This window comes from Eulemur rufifrons, chromosome 16 (assembly GCF_041146395.1).
Source record: "Eulemur rufifrons isolate Redbay chromosome 16, OSU_ERuf_1, whole genome shotgun sequence".
Lineage (NCBI taxonomy): Eukaryota > Metazoa > Chordata > Mammalia > Primates > Lemuridae > Eulemur > Eulemur rufifrons.
The window spans coordinates 1189690-1211368 of NC_090998.1; the positions used below are offsets into that span (position 1 = coordinate 1189690).

Genomic DNA, 21679 nt, shown 5'->3' on the forward strand with positions numbered 1-21679 from the left:
AGGGACCAGAGTAGCTTTTGGGGGCTTCTTTTATAGGGGCATTCATTAATTCCTTTTTTGAGGGCTGTGCTCTCATGACCTAATGGCCTCCCAAAGGTCCCACCTCCTAATACTATCACATTGGAGATTAGATTTCAACATACGAATTTGGAGGGAGGACACAGACATTCAGACCATAGCACTTGGCATTTGGAGTCTCCCATTAACCAAACCCTCTAAATGTTTTTAACCTCATCTTTAGAAAAGATGGTCATGAGCATGGCTACTGTGTTGTGGACTAGCTGATAATGTTGGTGTTAATTTTTTGATTTCCTAATCTGTGCTCTTTATGCAGAATTTTTTTCCTGTGGATTTCCTTCTTAGCACAAGAAGTTTCTGCCTTAAAATTATGCTTTGTTGATGAACTCTACACTGTTCATGTTATTGTCTTATCTGTTGTTTCTTACCCTGTGTGTTTAATTATGCTTTATTGTTTTTAATACCTTTCAACACATTGTTTTATAATTGCCCTTGCATGATTTAACCAATTTTCTTTTTCCTTTTCAACTAGTTTATATCTGCTGTATGTGAAGAGTTACTTTTAAAATTTCTTTTTAGCCTTTCTGAAACAATGTTTTACATAGGTTCAATAATTACAGCTATAATTATTGAGTTATAAATAAAAATAAAATCTAAAAATTTAGTTATAAAATTGTTTTGAAACCTTGAATGATATTCGGTTCAGCACTCTAATAAATATTTTCTAAATTTCCATAGGTTACCCTTTAAGGGCCTTGTATATTTTAACAGAAGAAATGCCATCTTCCTTTAGTTGAGAACATTGACCTTATATATTTTTATTCTTTGAGCAGTAACATTCAAGTACATCTTTTGACAAAGCTTTTAGTTTTAAGAAAGTTTTAGTCACATTCTAATAATGCAGAGTACAGTGGACTGAAAGGGAGGCTCATATCAGCCATGCTTTGGAGCTTTGTTTTTATTTGTAACAAAGATAAGTATCTGAATTAACACTGAGAGAGGTGCTGTCAGAGAGACTGATGGGGCTGCCTAAAGAAAGCTGTGGCTCTTGTGCATCTGCTCTCCTGAGACCTGTGGATGTTAAGAATAAAGTTCAAAGAAAGTGAAAGCAATAGAAATGGATATGGGGAAAATCAGCTTTGCGTGCATTTAAGCATGTTCTCTTCTTAGATACATGGTTGGTGAAACATTTGTGTTTTTATCTGAAATTTGATTTGATTTGCTCTACCTCCACAAAAAGTTTCTTCCATTTTGATAGGGGAATTTTTTTTTCTGAAGTGAAGACTACTTATCCTTCATTTTCAGATTGGCCATGGAGAGAATTATTTAAGAAAACCTTTTAAAAAATTAAGATTGTCTGACATCTTTCTAGAAATAAATACTCTTTCTAGAAATACTATGTGGTGTTGTGTCACATGCTGGATATGTCTAATATATTAACATTCTTCTGGTTTTTAATAAAAATACATTTTGGTTTTCTCTGTCCAGAACTTCTCCTTCACCTATTTAAATGTTTAATCCTATATCATCCTTTTTAATTCAATTTTTTTCTTAGCAAAGTAGGGGGCTTTTTCTATATGGAATGGTGATAGGTGAGTTTCTGTGGTGTTCTTAACCAATATTAAATGGAGTAAGGGATTGTACTGGGAAAGTGTATGTACAAATTGGCATCTGTGTTTACAACCTCATGGATAGCTGTTGAAATTACACATGAAAATTCTCTTTTCCTGCAGGTGAAGCACCTACTCAAATTGCTGGTTATATATACAACGTTTTAAAGCTCCCATCTCAAACTGTGTCACTTTTTCCCATTTAGAGAAAAAACAAAACAAGCCTTAAAATTCTTTTCAAAAACTCTACAGTGTTTGAAATTGACTCTATAGTAAATCTTCCCTCTGGCCAAAATTCAGTTCCATTTGATAACTAATGAAACTTACTGAAAATGTTTACTGATGAGACTACAGCCTACGGGACCATTCCCTTCAGTTAAATTTAGCCCTGTTCGGTGGGGACATTTAGCACATCCTTTGAGTTTATTAAAAGAATGCTTTCCATAGAAGGATGAGTAAAGTTATATTTGGTACTAAAATTCTTATAAGTGGATGGCTGTGTTTTCACTTGAGTGAAATGAATGGTTGACTCGTTTCCTTTGTGTTACTGGGGGGGCTTTTCTTGGTTTGCATTTGGAAGGTGGTCTCCAATAAGATTCCTTTTATTTATTTATTTATTTATTTTTTATTTCATCTTGTTATGGGGGATACAGAATTGCAGGTTACATACATTGCGCCTGTACCGCCTTTCCCCCCAAGTCAGAGCTCCAGGCGTGTCTGTTCCCCAGGTCGTGCACATTGCACCCATCATGAGGTATATATCCCTCCCTTCCCCACGCCCCCTTCCCGAGTCAGCACCTTTGAGTGTTACCGCTAGATTCCTTTTATTTTTAAGGGAACAGAAGCAGACATGCATATGGTCCATTTTCCAAGACCTCAAAGGCAAAGGTCAACCTCTTACGGACCATATCAGTTGTTTGTTATTTTAAGTAAAAGGTTATCTTTGGGATTTTTTGGTAATGTCCTAAGATTAGATAAAGCCCATGTCCTTGCCCAAGTTTCTCATACCCAACTACCAGAATTTTTAAGATGAGATTACCTGTCCAATCTATATGGGATATTTGTACTAGATGCTCCATAAAAGTTATTTATATAAAGCAGCATCTTGTATGTTCATTTTTCTATTTCTTTAATGAAATACATCTGCTTTTGTTTTGAGTTTGGTTTTTAACAATTGAGGTTCTATCAGAGCTCTACTCTGAGGGGAGATATTTGAGGGGTTTTTAAGAGAGGAGGAAAGTGAATATTTTTATTTAATTTATTGTATTTAATAAATTTATTTTATTTAAAGGATTACCTTAAAATAAAATGTAGTTGGTGCGTAGTGTAACCAAATTCTGTCTCTGTGTTAGGCTAGCTTTCTTTTCTTAAAAATTGACTTCATCTGGCTTCTGGCTTCACTTTTTTTTCTTCCCCCCACAAAGTATCTGAGAAGTTGGTAAATGAATTCAGACATGTTGAGTGATTGTGATGAAATCTTCTGCCTGTGTACGTATGCTTGGGGCATGGGGAGAGAGCGGCAGGGTAAGCAGGGGCTGAGGGCAGTAAAGAACCACTGTCTCTTCATGTTAGGGCTGGTGGACAGCGGTTAGCATTGGTATCTTTCAGAGCATGTTACGGTCTGTCTGGTAAGTGGTGGTTACTCCCAAGGAAGCAGCTCTTAATATTACCTCAAATAAATGCCCTCCATTAGCATGTCAGAGTGAGAGCTGGGAAAGGGAGGAGAGAATGTGGGCAGCTGTGTTACCTTGGATAATTGACGTGAAATCTGAATTGGCCTTCCTCCTGCTGCTGAAAAGGGAAAAGCTTAATAAAATCTATCGTTATCAGGTAGTTTCATTTTATGTTACTATATTATCAAGCCTTTTGAAAAATTTTTAAGGGAGATATTTGAAGGGAATGACAATTGCTGTTTCTCCTTGTCTTTGTCTTTGCTTTCCATATTGAATGTTCAATTTGAAAGAAAGCCATTGGAGGCTAGAGTCTTACAGCTACAGTGATATGTGGCTTGATGTTGACAGAGCTGACATCAAGCAGCAAAGTCTGAGGGATGTATTGGGGGTGGTATCACAGGAGTCGCTGAAGGGTGTAGCCTCCTTGATTTGCCGGAGTGAAGTTACAGTTGCGGCTGGCCCAGCTTCTGCCCCAGTCTCATCTGACTGCAGGAGTCTGCTTATTTAAGGAGTGAGGAATTCCTTGGTAGTTTTCCCCTTCCTCTCCCTCTGCCAGACTCCCAAAAGCAGTCACATAAACCTCCTGCCTTTTACCTGTGAGTGAAGTGTTCACATTCGACCTCAGCTAGTAAGTGTAGTTGGCAGAGGTAGGCTTCAGTTACCTAATCCAGTCATAGGAAAAATGGTCAGTGTTTGTTTTGGTGAGTCCAAATGTGATTAATAGCAGTTGAGGTAAAACTCTAAAGATAATTGCTTTCATTTTAGGCAATATGAACTATTTAAAATGGAAAAGCATGTTCCTTTACTATCTCTCTTTCTTTTTTTTTTTTTTTTTTGAGACAGAGTCTCACTCTGTTGCCCTGGCTAGAGTGCTGTGGCATCAGCCTACCTCACAGCAACCTCAAACACCTGGGCTCAAGCGATCCTCCTGCCTCAGCCTTCCACATAGCTCAGACTACAGGCATGCACCACCATGCCTGGCTAATTTTTTCTATATATATTTTTAGTTGTCCAGCTAATTTCTTTCTATTTTTTAGTAGAGACGGGGTCTCACTCTTGCTCAGGCTGGTCTCGAACTCCTGAGCTCAAACAATCCATCTGCCTTGGCCTCCCAGAGTGCTAGGATTACAGGCGTGAGCCACCGCGCCCGGCCTCCTTTACTGTCTCTAGATAGCTGTTTAGTGAGATATCTGGGACACATAGTACATTTCTAAATTTTGAGCGTTGCTTGAATTGTTTAAACAGAGTGAAATATCCAAGTTAGGGCCACTAAATGAAATAAAACTCTGTCTCTCTGTCTCTCTCTCTCTCTTTCTCTCTCTCTCCTTGTTTCCGAAGGCTGCCAGTTAAATACTTTTTTTCTAAATAGTGAATACTATAAAACTGATTAACTGCAAACAGTACACACATGTCCTCTGTTTGTAGTTTTTAAAAATTTTTATTATATTTTTAATTGACAAATAATTATATATACTTACGGGGTACAGTCTGATGTTTCAATGCATATATAGGCTATGGAATGATCAAATCAGGCTAATGAACATATCCATTACCTCACATACTTATTATTTCCTTGTGGTGTGAGAACGTTTAAAATCTACTTTTTTTAAAAAGCAATTTTGAAATACACAATATGTAATTTTGAATTAGACTCTGGTTTTGGCTTTTTAAAATTTTTATTTATTTATTTATTTATTTTTACTTTTCCTCTTGTCTGCTTTCAGAGTAGAATCAGTTATCAGAAAAGTTCATGAGGGAACAGGAGTTTAAAGAGGGTGTTTACTCACTGAAGACGCTGAGCATTTCATTCTCACATTTTCTTAAAAAATGGGTTGATTCCCAAAACAATCAACTATGAGGACTCACTCAATGTGATGACTAAACTTATTAATAAACCTCCACTGTATATCTCTTTAAACATTTGCCCAATAATATTTTTCAATTGAACTTTGATGATTGGCATATCATTGAGTATTCTTAGTACTGAATGATTAATAAATTGAGTTACTCTACTTTTATCGTCATCACAAGGAAACATCTCTCATTAGAATTTAGTCTGGTTACAGATTTTATTCTGAATAATTCCTGCTATAATGCATATATTGCTGATATCACATCCAGTGATATGCTGATCCATATCCCAATTTTGTAGTCTCCTTAATATCTGCCTTTTATATTTTAGGTATGTTTAGGTTCCATTTGAATATAGTCTCATACTAAAGGCTATGTCTTTGTAGTAAAGGTTCTGTTAGCCTAACAGGCATTTTTCTCTTAGAAGAAATTTTGACTTCATTCATAATCAGTTTTGTTGTACTGGAGCTACGATATGCTATGGTAACCATCCTCTAAAATGATTCCAAATCCTCTTTATCTTCTGGTACTCATGCCCTTGTATAGTCCTCTTCCACACTGTGTCAGGATTGGCCTGTGTGAGTAATGGAAGTATTTTTTAATACTAAGTCTTTGAAATTTAGTATTTATAGCAAATCTTAACTTGGACTATCATATTTTAAGTGCTTGATAGACATTTCTTGCTAGTGGCTACTGCACTGAACAGTACGAGTAGTATATTTAGCTGAAGAAGTTGGGAAGACTTTTCTAAGCCTGCAGCAAATTAAGAATGCATATAAACAACAGGAATGATTTTTCTCAAACTTAAATGTGGTGTGTCCTACCTTAACTTTAATCTCTAGCTACGTTTAGTTCTAATAAGTCAACCTCCTAATTTCCAGATGCTTTAGATCCTTCAAACCTGAGGAACATCCTAGGGACAGAAGGAATTAAGGGTATCAGGTTATATGTAGATTTCTTCAGCATTACAGACTCAGAATGGCCTGACTGCCTTATAGTTTATCATGTGGACTTTTTGAAAGAGAAAATGTAGAGAATGTAAAGCATATAGCCTGTACCTGGTGTAATCACTCTCACTATTTGAGCCACCAGTAAGCGCTTCTTGGGGGTTCCAGCACATTTCCTTACTTCCTTAAATGTGGGCCTCAGAGCAGAAGTACGTGGAGTCTGTTGCATCTCAGACTTTCTGAAGTCCAATAGGACATCTTTACCAACTGACATCTTAGGGGTAGGGAACCTGTGGCCTGTGGCCTCACGGCCACATGTGGTCCTCCAGATCCCCAAGTATGGCCCCTCAACCAAATCCAAACTTCACAGAACATATCCTTTTTAATAAAGGAAATGTAGCTAGAGATTAAAGTTAAGGTAGGACACACCACATTTAAGTTTGAGAAAATCATTCCTGTTGTTTACATGCATTCTTAATTTGCAGCAGGCTTAGAAAAATCTTCTCAACTTCTTCAGCTAAATATACTACTCGTACTGTCCAGTGCAGTTAAAAATTTGGATTCAGCCAAAAGTCCACACTCAAGGATCCAGAGGAAGCTGGTGATACCTGTCACTTCTACTCAAGGTTCAGGCATTGAACAGTGAGAAGCTTTTCTTTTCCTTCAAACCAGCATCCACCATTAAGTATAGTGTAGATGAGCAGCTGGTCACTGAAATTCTGTGTCAAACTCTATCACAAAAATCTACTCAATACTATTTTTGTAGGTAAAAATAAAAGGGAAGCTATTTCCACAGAAAATTGGATGGGGAAACTTTTTGAAACCTCTTGGTTCTCTGCTGTGTCTTAGACATCTGCTATAAGATAATAAAGTTTTAGATATCTTCAGAATCTTCAGAATAACAGCAGAAGTTATTGCAATATTAGTGTCCCTTTAAAAATTGTTCTTACTTGGAACATCCCACAGTTACTAAAAGACTTCAAAGGAATTTCTCACCATAATTTTGACCCACTTGTGCAAATTACTACCATGAAGAAATTCATAGGACTTTTGAATAAATAGCTGTAAGAGCACAATGACTTTTAATTCACGTGTGTTTGTCCTCTGTAACTTCTTTTGATCAGTAGCACTGTCTGGAAATATATTTGTCCAGTATACTTTTCTCTTTCACAGTAGTTAACCTGTGTATTTAGAGTATGATTATGTAAACAACCACACTTGTAACTATTTCCAGAAGTTCTTTATATCCTTAATTTATTTGCAGTGCATGTTATCCTTTTAACATCTTTCAATTTGCTTTTGATTTTTTTATCAGAATAATATGTTTATTATTTATAAAGTGAAATAACACTAATGGCTTATAATAATAGTCAGCTATCTCATTCTTGTCTAAACCTGATCCCTGTTTCTCTGAGACAACCATTTTTACCTTTTTTGGTTGTTTCTTCTCCTGTTTATTTTCACCTTTCCAAATGACATTCTTACATCGTTCTTCCATTATTATTTGGGCCTTATCTCTGCATGGTGAGGAATTAGCATTTTTATACAGACCACCACACATACTTCCCTTTTTCCATCCTTCCAATATAGTTATATCAAGGTTTACATTATTGTATCTGAAGCACATAATATGTTATGATTTGCATTTTAGTTTTTCCTGGTGTACTTTAGTTTTTCTAGTCTTGGATGTTATATTTGTTTGATTAGTTATTTGTATATATATCACCTGTTTATTCCCAAATTTCTTGCTAGAACTATAAAATTCCCCCCAGTATTGTAAGGACTGCAAAGTATATCATCCCGTATCAATTATTCTCAGGTAATCCATACACTGGCTGTTTTTCTTGGAAACGTCAGTTTTCTCCCTCTGCTCTAGTCTGCACTTGCTCCATAGGCTCCCTGTCAGCTTGGAGGCCTCTTCACCACTCACCTGTGCTAGATCCCCTTTTTCTCTGGATTCCATGTCTTCCTCTTTCCAGATTTACCTCTTCAATTTGAATAGAGCACATCCTAGTAGCTTCCTGAGAAAGTCTGTGATTGAGGTACATTTTTTGAGACTTTGCTTTCTACCCTCATATTTGAAATTTGGATACAGAATTCTAGATTGGAAATCATTTTTTCCCTTGGAGTTTTGAAGGCATTACTTAGTTGTCTTCTAGGTTCCTGTGTTGGTGTTAACAAGTCCAATGTCTTCTGATTTTTTTTTAATCTTTTATAAATTATATTTGTCTTGTCTTTACAGATTCTTTTTTTAAAAAAAATTTTTTATTTCAGCATATTACGGGGACACATGTTCTGATTTTTTGATCCTTTGTAGGTGATCATTTTTGGCCCTTTTAAAAGTTTTTAAGATCTTTTATTTTCTCTAGTATTCTAAACTTTTATAAAAAAGAGTATCCATGTTATAATTAATCTAAGTACAGAAAAATGTATTTAATCTTCTTTTTCTTTGGAAAATTATATCCTTTTATTCAAAATTATCATTACATGAAAGTAGTGAATGTACTAATTTCAAGTTGTTCACATATATTATTAAAAGTGAGTTTACACATACCTGACAATAGGTCTTTTAAAATTAATCATGTTCTATTTATATAAAAGAATTGCAATGCAGTAATTTAAAGAAGTCTTTTAAAATCATTGTTTTTGACATGGAGATATGGTTATGCAATATTTTCCTATGATATGATAGAAGCAGATTTTTTTTTAATTTCAGAATATTATAGGGGTACACATGTTTTGGTTACATAGTTTGCTTTGATACAGTTTGAATCAGAGTTATAGGTGTGCCCTTCACCCAGATGGTGTGCATTGTACCCATTAGTTGTGAATTTGCCTATCCCTTCTTCCCCCCTCCCACCTGCTTTATTTCCGTTGAGTTTTACTTCCATATGTGTACATAGTTTTGATTGATTAGTTCCAACTTAGTGTTGAGCTCATGTGGTGTTTTTTTTTTCCCATGCTTGTAATACTTCACTTAGAAGAATAGTCTTCAGTGCCATCCAGGTTGTTACAAAAGATACTAGATCACCATTTTTTGTTATGGCTGAGTAGTACTCTATGGTATACATTACCACATTTTATTAATCCACTCATGTATCGGTGGGCACTTGGGGTTGTTTCCACATCTTTGCAGTTGTGAACTGTGCTGCTATAAACATTTGACTGCAAGTGTCTTTTTTGTAAAATGTCTTTTTTGCCTTTGGGTAAATATCTAGTAGTGGGATTGCTGGATCAAATGGTAGGTCTACTTTCAGTTCTTTGAGGTACCTCCATACTACTTTCCATAGAGGTTGTACTAGTTTGCAGTCCCACCAACAGTGTATAAGTGTACCTTTCTCTCCACATCCACACCAGCATCTGTTGTTTTGGAACTTTTTGATAAAGGCCATTCTTACTGGAGTTAGGTGACATCTCATTGTGGTTTTGATTTGCATTTCCCTGATGATTAGAGATGTTGAGCATTTTTTCGTGTGTTTTTTGGCCATTAGTCTATCTTCATTTGAAAAGTTTCTGTTCATGTCTTTTGCCCACTCTGTAATGGGGTTGTTTGATTATTATTTATTTTTTTTTTTTGAGACAGAGTCTCATTCTGTTGCCTGGGCTAGAGTGCTGTGGTGTCAGCCTACCTCACAGCGACCTCAAACTCCTGGGCTCAAGCGATCCTCCTGCCTCAGCCTCCTGAGTAGCTGGGACTACAGGCATGCACCACCATGCCTGGCTAATTTTTCCTATATATATATATTTTTTTTTTAGTTGTCGAGATAATTTCTTTCTATTTTTTTAAGTAGAGACGAGGGTCTCACTCTTGCTCAGGCTGGTCTTGAACTCCTGAGCTCAAACGATCCACCTGCCTGGGGCCTCCCAGAGTGCTAGGATTACAGGTGTGAGCCACCGTGCCCGGCCAGGGGTTGTTTAATTTTTTTCTTGCTGATATATTTGAGTATTTTGTAGAGTCTGGTTATCAGCCCTTTATCAGATGTGTAGCATGTGAATATTTTCTCCCATTCTATAGGTTGTCTATTTGTTCTATTGATTGTGCCCTTGGCTGTACAGAAGCTTTTTTATTTGAACAGGTCCCATTTATTTTTGTTGTTGCTGTAATTGCTTTTGGGGTCTTCTTCATAAATTCTTTGCCTAGGCCAATATTTAGTCTTCTTAAAAGAGTGAAGACCAATAAGAATATTATTATTAATAAATACTAATAAGACTCAGCAGTGTGGTTGATACTCCAGTATTCGTAGGACTAAAAGGTTTTCTGTTCATTGCTTGCATTGGCTCATTATTTCATTAAATTAAATAGGAGATTCAAGATGTGGTTCAACACAAAGGAAACGTTCTTGGTTTGCCTTAGCAGATACCTGTTATGATTCCAAAAGTAAAACTGAAGCCAGATTTTACTCACTAGATAGATTAAGTAATTATGGACTTCCTTAATGAAGGTGAGGTAGATATTTACTATCTTCATTCTCTTGCTGCTGCCCTGGTTTAATACAGTTTCCTTAGAGCAGATGATTCCATACTTAGCTGTTACATGACTTATGTTAATAATATCCCATAAATATTATTTAACAGTCCTCTGCTTTATTTGTAGTTTCACTTGGCTTTTGTTCTTCATCCTTACTATTGAGAATGATTTTGAAACAGCCTTTGCCATTAAGTCCAGAAGACTTTTCTTAAATAAATGGCCTTGCACTCTGAGATCATCTGGTAGACTCTGGTTTCACCACTGATTTTGAGGAAACTTCCGTTATAAAACCTACGCCGATCCTCTGCATTATGACAAATTATTAATCATCTTCCCTCTTAAAAATTTTTACTGATATAGCCTCAAAGCTATTTCTTATGCCATGCAGGTGTACAAGTAAAGCTGTTTGCTTGAAGTTGATTCCTGGGAAGTTACTTGGAATAACTGTTTCAGCCTCCATTTAGGTGAGGATAACAGAAGCTTCTCAGGAGACCTCCAAAAAAATAGTTTAAGAGCAGGATAGGGTAGACTGGACAAAAACATAAGACTGGGTTTTGCACAACAAATTAATAAGGAGAAGCATTAGTGTGTATTTCTACTTACAACTATCTTTATTTCATAATCCCATGTTACTACACATGTAATTATTCTTATTCATTAGAAGATTTGAGAGGACGGAGCTAATCATCGCAGCCATTCCTTACCTCATAATCCTTCTCTTACGTTTAATTGTCTTTGATTCTGAAGAGACCATCTTGGCCTTCCCTCTGGCTGGCACCAGTCCTTGTCTCCTCTGTGTGGCTCCATTTTAGAAACCCTCACTGTGCTCTGCTGTTCCTGGCAGGCCAACGGGAAATGTTAAGATTTTGACAAAGCATTTTTTGGTATAGCTAACCTGCCTTGTGTAAAACAGAACCTTATTAATGGGAATAGATCACAGTATTTTATAACATCTTTGAGAAGAATGAAAACTTTTTCTTAAAATGAACATGACATACATCACCAAAATATGAATACTCTTTTTCCCAAATCTCATTTTTTTTAATTTAGAAAAATGAGAGAGAACAAAATATTTGTCAACTTTTTATTAGAAAGAATGTTAAATAATAAGATGCTGTTCTTCCAAAGTGGGGAGAAAAATCTGACTTATCTTTGACAGATTTCAAGTTCTGAATTTCTGAAGGCAAAGTTGCCAAAGAGTACTTTTTTGTAACTTTTACTTATAAAAGTGAACTTCAGTATAATTAAATGAGAATTGCTTAAAGACAGAATTCCTTCGTGTCTTTTCCTGATATGAGTACTCAAAGTTGGAGTAGCAAATCTTGTTCTTTTGCTATAATATTAATAAAAGGCAGTACTTTTCTTCGTAATCTTTTGGTTCTATAAGAATTTAAAGAGAAAGTGTTTCAGCTGGTCCGAAGGTAGTGAGTTATCTCACAGTCAGTTACAGATTGAACTCCTTGTTCTACTACTTTCCCCCCTCCTCACTACTGCACTTGACTAGTCTTAAAAAAAATAAATAAAAATAAAGAGAAAGTGTTTATATCAACCTGATGAATCCAGTTCTCCATCCTACTTGAATTCTTGTTCATTTATCCTTCTTATCTTATCAAGATCCCTCCTATCTTACATGAACTTAAAGTCCTATAGGATTTTGTTTGTCTTTCTGATAGATCTATATTCATCTCTCCAAAAGTTATGTTTTAAATTTCTGTAGACTGTCAGGGCTGGTGGCAGTGGCTTGGCTGACTAAATTGCCCATTCTTAGCCAGAGCAGTTCCTTGTATCCAGTTGTCACTTTTGGTTTTCTCTTATAAGATTGAGAGAAAACTGCGAGTTCTTGAAATGTTAGGAAGTATTGCCTTTTTTTATTTCTTTTTAAAAATTTTGCCAATAATTATCTATATGAAGAACATAATCTGAAAGATCATTCTGTTTACTTTTTCATATAGGTTTAACTTTACAGGGGAAAAGAATATTTTGGTATTCAGTCTAATTACTTAAGACTTCATCAAAGCTAGCTTTAAGCTCCATTTAGAGAGTAGTTCAAAAACAGCTTTGTGATTTTAAATAACCAAGCCCTTGCTACTTATGCTAACATAGTTTTATTCTCTCTGTTGCAGAGAGCAAGTTCATCATCTTTGTCTTGCTTAACTAACTTGATACTTTGCTCTGAATAATACACTTCTGCAACTTCCTTTACTTCTTCCCTTGTTTTATTATTTCCTCTATGAAAATATCTTTTTGGCTGGGATTTGCTTCTGAAGTGAAGAACATTTAATAAGCCAATAGCCCTTTCTTGATAAATAGGCTCTCCTTAGGTTAACTAATTAATCTACTTCACCTAGTCTTCCATCGTTTTCCAGGACAGTCTCCGTAAGAAGGATGACAGGATTGAAGAGCTGGAGGAAGCACTAAGAGAAAGTGTACAGATAACTGCAGAGCGAGAAATGGTGCTAGCACAAGAGGAATCAGCCAGGACCAGTGCTGAAAAACAGGTCTGAGACTTTATACGGTTATTAGCAATGCTGCTGGTTAAACAAAAGGTAAAACCCAATTGGTATAGTTTAGGTAAACTATAAATAATAGATGTTCATAGGGTTTCAAAAACACTACATCAAGCGTAAGTATTTAGACTTAAATAAAAATTGAAATATAGTTGTATAAGAATTGGCTCATGTTAATGCAGAGGCCTTTACATTAATAACTTAGGACTGATTTCACATATGTAGTATATGCTAATATATCAGATGAGATGAAATGGAACTTGTCTGTTTGCTGCAAGACTGGGCACAACCCTGGCTTTTAAATTGAATGAGAAAACACAAACATTTCTGACTCAAAGCTGTTAATTTCAAATAGCAAAGAGTTTGTTTATTTTACACCCTGCCTTGTTTGAAAGAGCAGTTAAAGTTATGACAAGTTAAGGTTAATAGCGAGTATGAGGGACTTAGATATCGTGGCACTTGAGTCCCAGATTAGCATGTCTCAGCCACAAGGTGACTTGGGAAGATTTCTGCTGTTGTTGTTTGTGATGTTTGTTTATGTATTTTCCACATCTTTTTAGATCTGCTTGCTTTTGACTTTTTATTAGGAAGAATAACTAAAGATGGGAAGTTTGATGGAAGAAATAGTTTTAACAAGTAAAGTCTATAATCTCAGTTCCCATTGTCAGAATGTGATTTATGGTTTTGAATCTACCTCACACAGAGGTTTATGACATTTAATTTTTCAGTAATTATATCTTTTCCATTTCTTTGTGAGAGAAATGTAAGTGCTAAACAGGTTAAAAAAAAAAACAAGTTCAGTGAGAGGATGACATGAATCTTTTGGGGACCCTTTGTCAGACCACTGTGTTACTGTGCATTAAGGTAGTTGAACAGTTAAGAAGAAGGGTATATTTTCAAGGCAGACATATTGTAGTACGTACCTCAAGGAGTCCCTTCATGGCCATGTTAAATATAAGAATATGGTTTCTTTTATATCAGGTATAGAAAGAAAGACCTTTCTTAGCAAAGCTGAGGGGAAATTGAACTTTTCACAGAATGAGCATTTTTTAGTACCTTGTTCCTAGATGAATGCCTTGTCCATGTTCTCTTTGAATATCTTTCTAATGCTCAGTCAAATAGAGCTGCCATAGTGGAGAGCTTCAGAGAGGGGATGGCAACAGCCGTTGTTCCAGGGTGGGAAGGGATTTTCTTTTATCTTAATTTCACCCTTTTTACATTCTCTCCTTTATTTTTCAAATGCCCCTCATAAAGATTTTTTTCTGTAATGCTTTGGCTTAATTATTTATTGACAAGTATTAAACATCAAAGATCATGCAAAGATTTTGGTAATTAATAATAGATCATGTCATTATGGTATTTAGACTTCTGTTTTATGTTTTTTAAGCTATTTTGTGAACTGAATATAATGAACTTTTTTCATATGTTTTATTTGTTTATAATTAATAAACTATTTTAGAGCAGTTTTTAAGTTTATAGAAAAATTGAGAAGGTACAAGGAGTTTCCATTTACTCCTTTCTCTACCTCAGTGTCCCCTGTTACTAAAATCTTGCATTGTGTGGTATACTTGTTAAAATTGATGAACTGATGCTAGCTGCATAGTCAGTCTGTGGTGCATTCTTTGCTATGTGTCGTTCCGTGGGTTTTGCCAGATGTATGATGACGTGCATCCACCATTTACAGTGTCATACAGAGTAGTTTCACTGCCCTGTAAAATCGGTGCTCTACGTATTGATTCTTCTCCCACCTCCCCAAACCCTGATTTTTTTTTTTTTACTTTGTCCATAGTTTTGCCTTTTCATTTACTGATAGTTGGAATAATACAGTATGTAGCCTTTTCAGACTGGCGTCTTTCACTTAGCTTTTGCATTTACAGTTCTTTCATGTCTTTTTGTAGCTTGATAGTTCGTTTCTCTTTATCTATGATTAATATTCCATTGTTTGGATGTGCCACTGTTTGTTCATTCCTCCACCTGTTGAAAGACATCTTGGTTCCTTCCAACTTTTGGCAATTATGAATAAAGCTGCCATAAACATTCATGTGCAGGTTTTTGAGTAGACATAAATTTTCAGCTCATTTGGGGGAATACCTAGGAGTGTGATTGCTGGATCGCATGGTAAGATCATATGGTAAGACAATATTTAGCTTTGTAAGAAACTGCCAAACTGTCTTCCAAAGTGGCTGTATAAATTTTGCTTTTAATTGCATGCTTTTTTCCTTCTCTCTTTCCTGCTTATCTTGTTTTCCACCGTTCTGCTACTTACTGCCTATCTGAAGCTGTTGAGTGAAATATTGCATGAGACCAGTCATTTGGGCTTTAAGTGGTTCAAGGTACGAAGAAACTGCTTTTATACTTCTGAAGCCTTACAATCCTCATCCACTGTCCTCTTCTCCCCCATTTTTATTCTTTTTTTTTTTTTTTTATCTTTTTCTGTCTTTTAACTCCACTGTTAATTTTACTTACGTGTATTATTTGTATGCATGGAGGTAATCTACAGGTATTCTTTTGCAAATGCCTTAAGTGGATGAAGCTTTTTTTGTCTAAGGACATTATTCTTATTTTCTTACTCAGGTCCCAAAGTTATCTATTTCTTGCTTAAATTTAGTCTCTGAGAAGAAAAGACTCCCTCTGATAGAGGGAGGATATCTGCATCTCTTGATTCCTCCAAGAGCAAAGAAAAACTATGTGGGAACCATAGTTCTTATTAAAATAGGACATAGAACTTTCTGAAGTGTGAGCTGGGAAAAAACTCCCAAAGGAAAACATTCCTTGATGCCTTTCCTATATCCCTACAGGATCCGGTCACAGTTTCTTTATTTATCCCTAATAATGCTGTTCTGCATTGAGCCCATACTAGAAATGGAGAGACCTTGTATAATGACCTGATGAAGCAGGGTGCCCTCTAACCTGTGCTGGCAAACAGAGAGATGGAAGTGAATGCTCCCCAAAAGGGCAAATCCAAGGACACCTGCACTTGTGTGTCGTCCCTTTCCACAGGGGGATTCTTTTTCTGAAACCTCTCTCTGCTCAACTTTTGGCAGGTTTTTTGTTTTCTTGAATGTGGAAATCTGTTTTCTTAAAATGAGCATAAACAAGTTCTCCTAAACAAGGCTCAGAATTGCCAGGGGCTAAGGAACAATGTGCTTAGTTCAGCCATGCTATTATGAACTTAAAATTTTTGAAATGCTTTTTCTCTTTAACACTTGAAAAGAATGTTTTAAATATCTTCACTGGTATTCTTTCAGGTAAATTATTTATTTTTAGAAGGAATCATTTGCAACCCAATCTGCTGACTAAAGATTTTTAAAAATGCCCATATAGTAATAAGACTTTTTGTTTGTGTGGCTCATTAAGTTGGATTTATATATGCTCCTAAAGAATATTTTTTAATATTTTATGCAATGACAAAGGCATATTCTCTCAAAATACTAACATTTGCACATATGAGTTCTTATATTTATTTTAAAAGCCCATTTTTTAATAGTGATAACTCATTTTTTCAAATTGCCATTTTGATATTTGGGTTGTATGTTTAGTATAAATTTTTGACCTTCAAGATGATAAGATTTTATCTACGGTTTGCTAGATAATTATAGGTTAAGAGCGTTTTTAAGAATTACATCCTTTTTTTAAAGATTTATTAAGTTCTGCAGATCGACTCAGTCATTTATGCAGCAGTTACCGCTATAATCCCCAAGTGCATTTTCAGATGGAACAGTTGCCGCTGTGGAGGCAGCATCGAGCGGGCAGCCTGCTGAAGGCGATGTGCGCCCACGGAACCGTAACTGGACTCCCCAGTTCTTCTTACTGCCTTTCACTGCCATGTATCCCACGAATGTACAGCTTAGTCTTTGCTTTTATAAACTTAATCCTTTACTGGTCTGAATCCTTATAAGTTGTATTTCCCTCGTTGTTTTTTATATGGCAGTAATGCTCTGAAAATAAAATGATACTTCTGCCTCTTCTACAGACTTTTTTTTAAATATATTTTTCCAGATGCTACAAAAATGAAAAGGTAATAGATATTGCCTCTGCCTTCAAGAAGCTCATAGTTTATTGGGAAAGACTGAAGAATAAATTTATAATTATGGTTTAGTTTGATAAGTATCATGGTAGAAGTCTTAACAGAGTGCTGTAAGAACAGAGGTGGAGGAGCAAGCGTGTACTCCATATTGTAGAAGTCCACAGAAGGCTTCCTGGACAAGGTGGCTGTGCGTGAGTTGAGTGTTAGAAGGAGTCAGACAAAGAAATGAAGGATGTTCAACATATTCCATTAGAGAGAAGAATATAGGTAAAATCTAGAAGCATCTAGGCAACTAATTGGCGATTAGTAGCTACAGTTCAGGGTAGATATGAATAGCAAGAACTATGTGAGGAAGAGCAAAAGACGAGAGAGAAAGAGAGAGAGAGAGAGAGAGGTGTCATTGACACAAGCATGTTCAGTCCTCTGTTATGTTCAGGAACTTTTATAATTCAAGGCAGGCAGCAGAGAATTACTGGAGCGTTTTAAGCACAGAACGGTATTTGTTGTGAGTTCACTTGCTTGTTCACTCACGCAGCAGCTCGCTGCTGTCAGTCGGTGGGTGCTGTGGTAGCCCTGGAGAATACAGAGTGAGGAACAAAGTGGCTGTGGCTTTCCCCCTAAGAGACCTGGTAGTTTGGAGGGGACACAGATACTAACCTAACAGGTAACATTTGATTACAACTTACTACAAAGTACTGTAAAGAGAAAGAGTAGGTTTTCAGCAATAGACAGTGTTTGGTGGAAGCTGAGAGGGATAGAAACTATTTTAGATAGAGAAGGTCCTCTGAGAAAGTAACATTTAACCTGAGCCCTGCAGGACAGGAAGAAGTTTGTCCTGCCCAAAGTAGGGAGGAATCAGCAGTCGTGATGGTAAAAAGCTAGGAAAGAGCCGGAAAGTTTGAGGAAGACTCTAAGGACTGACGGGAGGAGCAATGCCAGGCGCGCAGGGCCGCCTGCAAGCCAGGGCAAGAGGTCTGTGCTGTGAGAGGGCCGGGCGCCCTCGGGGAGGCGGCATTCGTGAGCTAGCGCGTCGTCCGGCTGCACGAGCGGAGGGGAGGCCGCGCGGAGGAAGGGCGGGCGCGTCCCAGACCCCCAGCCGCTCAGCCTCACACGCGCTCCTCCCTCGGCGTGGCCGCTCCCAAGGCGCCCGGGGCCTGCAGTCTCCTCTTGCTTCTCCGTTCCCAGCCCGCACCGTGCTTCCCAGCGGGCTCCCTCTCCTGACTCCACTGTCCCCCTTCCTCTGGGGAGAGGACACTCTGGAACAATGACAAAGGGACAGTTCACCGTATGGTGTTCAGAAAATGGATGAGTCTGTCAGGGTGTTTCCAATTCTCTGATTTCAACAGAATTGAAAGAGAACCTAATCAGGTTGCCAGCTGATAGATTATGAGAAATGATTTTTGATGACAGGTCACTATGTGGTTTGGGACATAGAATTCTGAAGGAGTGCAAAGAGTTGAGTTATACTGCTGTAACAAAACTCCTTCCATTCCTATCTAGTCATTTATATGAAGAAGGTTCTTAGTGCGGGTACCTATAAAAATGAGACCTACCAGTAGAATGATGCTAAACTCTTATCTTTCTAATAAGTAATATTAATCAGGGGATATCTAAACTAATAAAAGCATAAAGGTTCCATTAATCCCATTAAGATAAATATGTTTAATGATAAGATACATTTTAATAAAAATTTCTTGTGTGTTTAATAATTATGATATTTATATTGTTTTTGATTTATTGTATATTAGTGATTGTAATAGTAACACAGTACAAGAATTTTTGAGAGTTATGAACATAGGGAATTTTTAAAATATCAAATTTAAATTTATATACATATTTTTGTTGAGAAAAATATGAGAGGGGATCCAGGCAGTCACTCTAACTTAAAGTAAATTACATTAGTATAAAATTGTAGAGAGAATGGAATGGAAACACAAGATCAAAGAGAAAAAGGAGAACATAAAGAACAAGTTGTCCTTACAGTTTTTAAATAGGTGATGGATATCAAGTCTCTATGGTATCTATATTTCACTGGATACTTTCTTTTTTAAAAAAGAGTGATACTTTATTTTTTTAAAAAGCAAATTTTAATACCCAAGAAATTACATTCTTTACAACTCCATAAACCTACGATGTAAAAAAGTTTGTATAGTACATTAAAATCATAGTTGTGTAAACTCTTTTAGGAGGTAAACAAGCAAAAATGCTAGACTCCTGCTGTAGGCAGTAGGCTGGGCAGCTTAGGCAGTGGCTGATGAGATTCCACAGTGGCAGCAGAGATGGAGAGAAGTGGGTAGATTTAAAACATCTTTTGCAAATAGAGCTAAAAAGATTTGATGAATTGCATGTATTCACAAGAAGGAAAAATTTGTTTGAGGATAAGAATCAAGACATTGTGCTAAAAAAAAAGTTAGTTACATTATCAGTAATAGCAGAATTGTTACCACATCAGATTTATATTTTTATTTACTTATTTTTTAGAGATGGGTCTAGCTGGTTGCCCAGGCTGGAGTGCAGTGGCCATTCACAGGCATGATCATCGTGCACTGCAGCCTTGAACTCCTGGCCTCAAGCGATCCTCCCGCCTCAGCTTTGAGTAGCTGGAACTACAGGCGTGTGAGATATTTTTAGCCCAGTTTTCTCTTCTGAGATCCAAGCTAATGAAGTAGACAGCAATCTGCTCCAGTATTTGACTGACATCTTGTGAGAAACTGTCCAAATCCGAATTCTTGATTCCTACCTTCAAACCAGTTTTCCCTCAGGCTTTTTCATCTCATCCCTCTAGTTCTACAAAACCGAAATTAGACATAGTGAGTGTTAGGTTAGGTACAGAGATTTTTATACTATGGTTCTCCTGTTCCAAAGGTCATTCCAGAACCTTAGGGAAGCTGTATTCCATAATGACTGAGCAAGTGCCTCTGGAGTTAGAAGCCTTGATTGGAATCATGGTTCCACCACTTATAAATTGTAGTCTCAGGCAGATTACTTCTGTGTCTGTATCCTGACCTGTAAGAAAATAGCTAAGTGTATCTGCCACATTACGGTGAGGAGATGTATGTGTACATGAAACATTTATTCTGGCACATGGTAAGCCCTCAGTGACATTCACCAGTGTTGGTACTTCTGTTGTCACTGCCACTGCCCTCCATGGTTCCAATGGGAGGGGTTGCTCTGACCAGCCAATCTAAGGCCCAGGAGAAACGTAGTGTCTATAGACTCTATACCTGGTTGAGTCAGCACCAGTGGTGAAATACTTATTGTTAAAATTTCTGATTTTCATATATCAAGTTTTAATTCTCCTTCCTCTGCCCAGCCCTATATCCTAGAATTTGTAGTATTTATATCAACTGAGAATAATACAGCCTACGAATAGGTTCATCCCATGGGCGTTGTTCCTACCACTGGATTATTCGGTCTCTGGGTATCTGTCTCTCTTGGGTCAATGCAGTATCTTAATCTGTCCATTATTTCCCTTTTTACTTTTAGGTTTTCCTCATAAAAAATAACTTGGGTAGTTTAGTAAATGGCTAGAAATATATGCTGTGAAATCTAATCCAAATGCTTTCCAGCTTACTAAGCCATGTATTCTATAGTTTGCTGAAGGAAGACAGAGAGGGGAAAAATACTTTCTTAGCACTATTTAAAACAAAATATTGGTTTCAGAACATTGTCCTTAGATCTTATTCCTGGAAGTAAGAAGATAGAGAAAATTTAAGGTCGTGAAGATTTTTTTAAGGGTTTGATTTTTGTGATCTTAAATTGGAATTGGAAATATCTATTTGAATTTATGACTTTTTTTTCTCTTAAACACACACACAGATAGAAACGCATACATTTCCCATGTACTGAAAATACCTAGAAGACAATGGTCCTCTCAATAGCAGTGCTCCCTCCTAGTGCTCAGATATGGTCTCTAAATACTATTGCCTGTTACAAGGACTTGAATTCCAAACAGAAGTTATTTTTTTTCCCTTTGACATAAAGTGAATACTTTAAATATGCATTTTTCTTCACAAGTGCTTATTGGTTTCTGAAGCTTCTGTAGTCTTTATAGCAGCACTGTGGAATAGAACTTTCTGAGACAAAGGAAATGAAATGTTTTACCTCTGTTCTACCATAGTGGTAGCCTCTGGCACATGTTTCTATTGAACATTTAAAATGTGGCTAGAATACTTTAAAAACCGAGTTTTTACTTTAATTTTAAATAAATTTAAATGGCCACATCTGGCCAGTGGCTAACGTATTGGAGCTTAGCTCTGTAGTGTGTTGGGTGGGTGGATGGATGGATGGATACCGACACACACACATACACACACTTGGCAGGTACTAATTAGTTTCTCCTCTTGAGCCTAACAGAGTTGTAATACTGGAATATGCAAATAGAAACCCTTTCTGATATAGGTGGTCATTTTTTTAATTTTTGTTTTTAGAAAAACATTGGTGGTCTAAAAACAGGTTTGTCAAAAGTAATTTTTCCTTTAAGAAATAATGGTGAAAGACTAGGTTAGTAAAGGGCTAGCTTACTTTCAAGAGATGATGATAATTGTGTATGTGTGTTTTACTCCATATTCATGTACT

General features: G+C 36.6%; 1 protein-coding gene across 3 annotated transcripts in view; it reads left to right on the forward strand.

Annotated features, from left to right (window-relative positions):
* ERC1 (ELKS/RAB6-interacting/CAST family member 1) overlaps positions 1 to 21679 on the forward strand; it is a 486201-nt gene that overhangs the window by 240698 nt on the left and 223824 nt on the right. For all 3 annotated transcript variants that reach the window (XM_069491669.1, XM_069491670.1, XM_069491671.1), the window contains one exon: positions 12934 to 13065. In XM_069491669.1, the coding sequence (XP_069347770.1) occupies positions 12934 to 13065 (132 nt within the window). The remainder of the gene's footprint in view (positions 1 to 12933; positions 13066 to 21679) is intronic.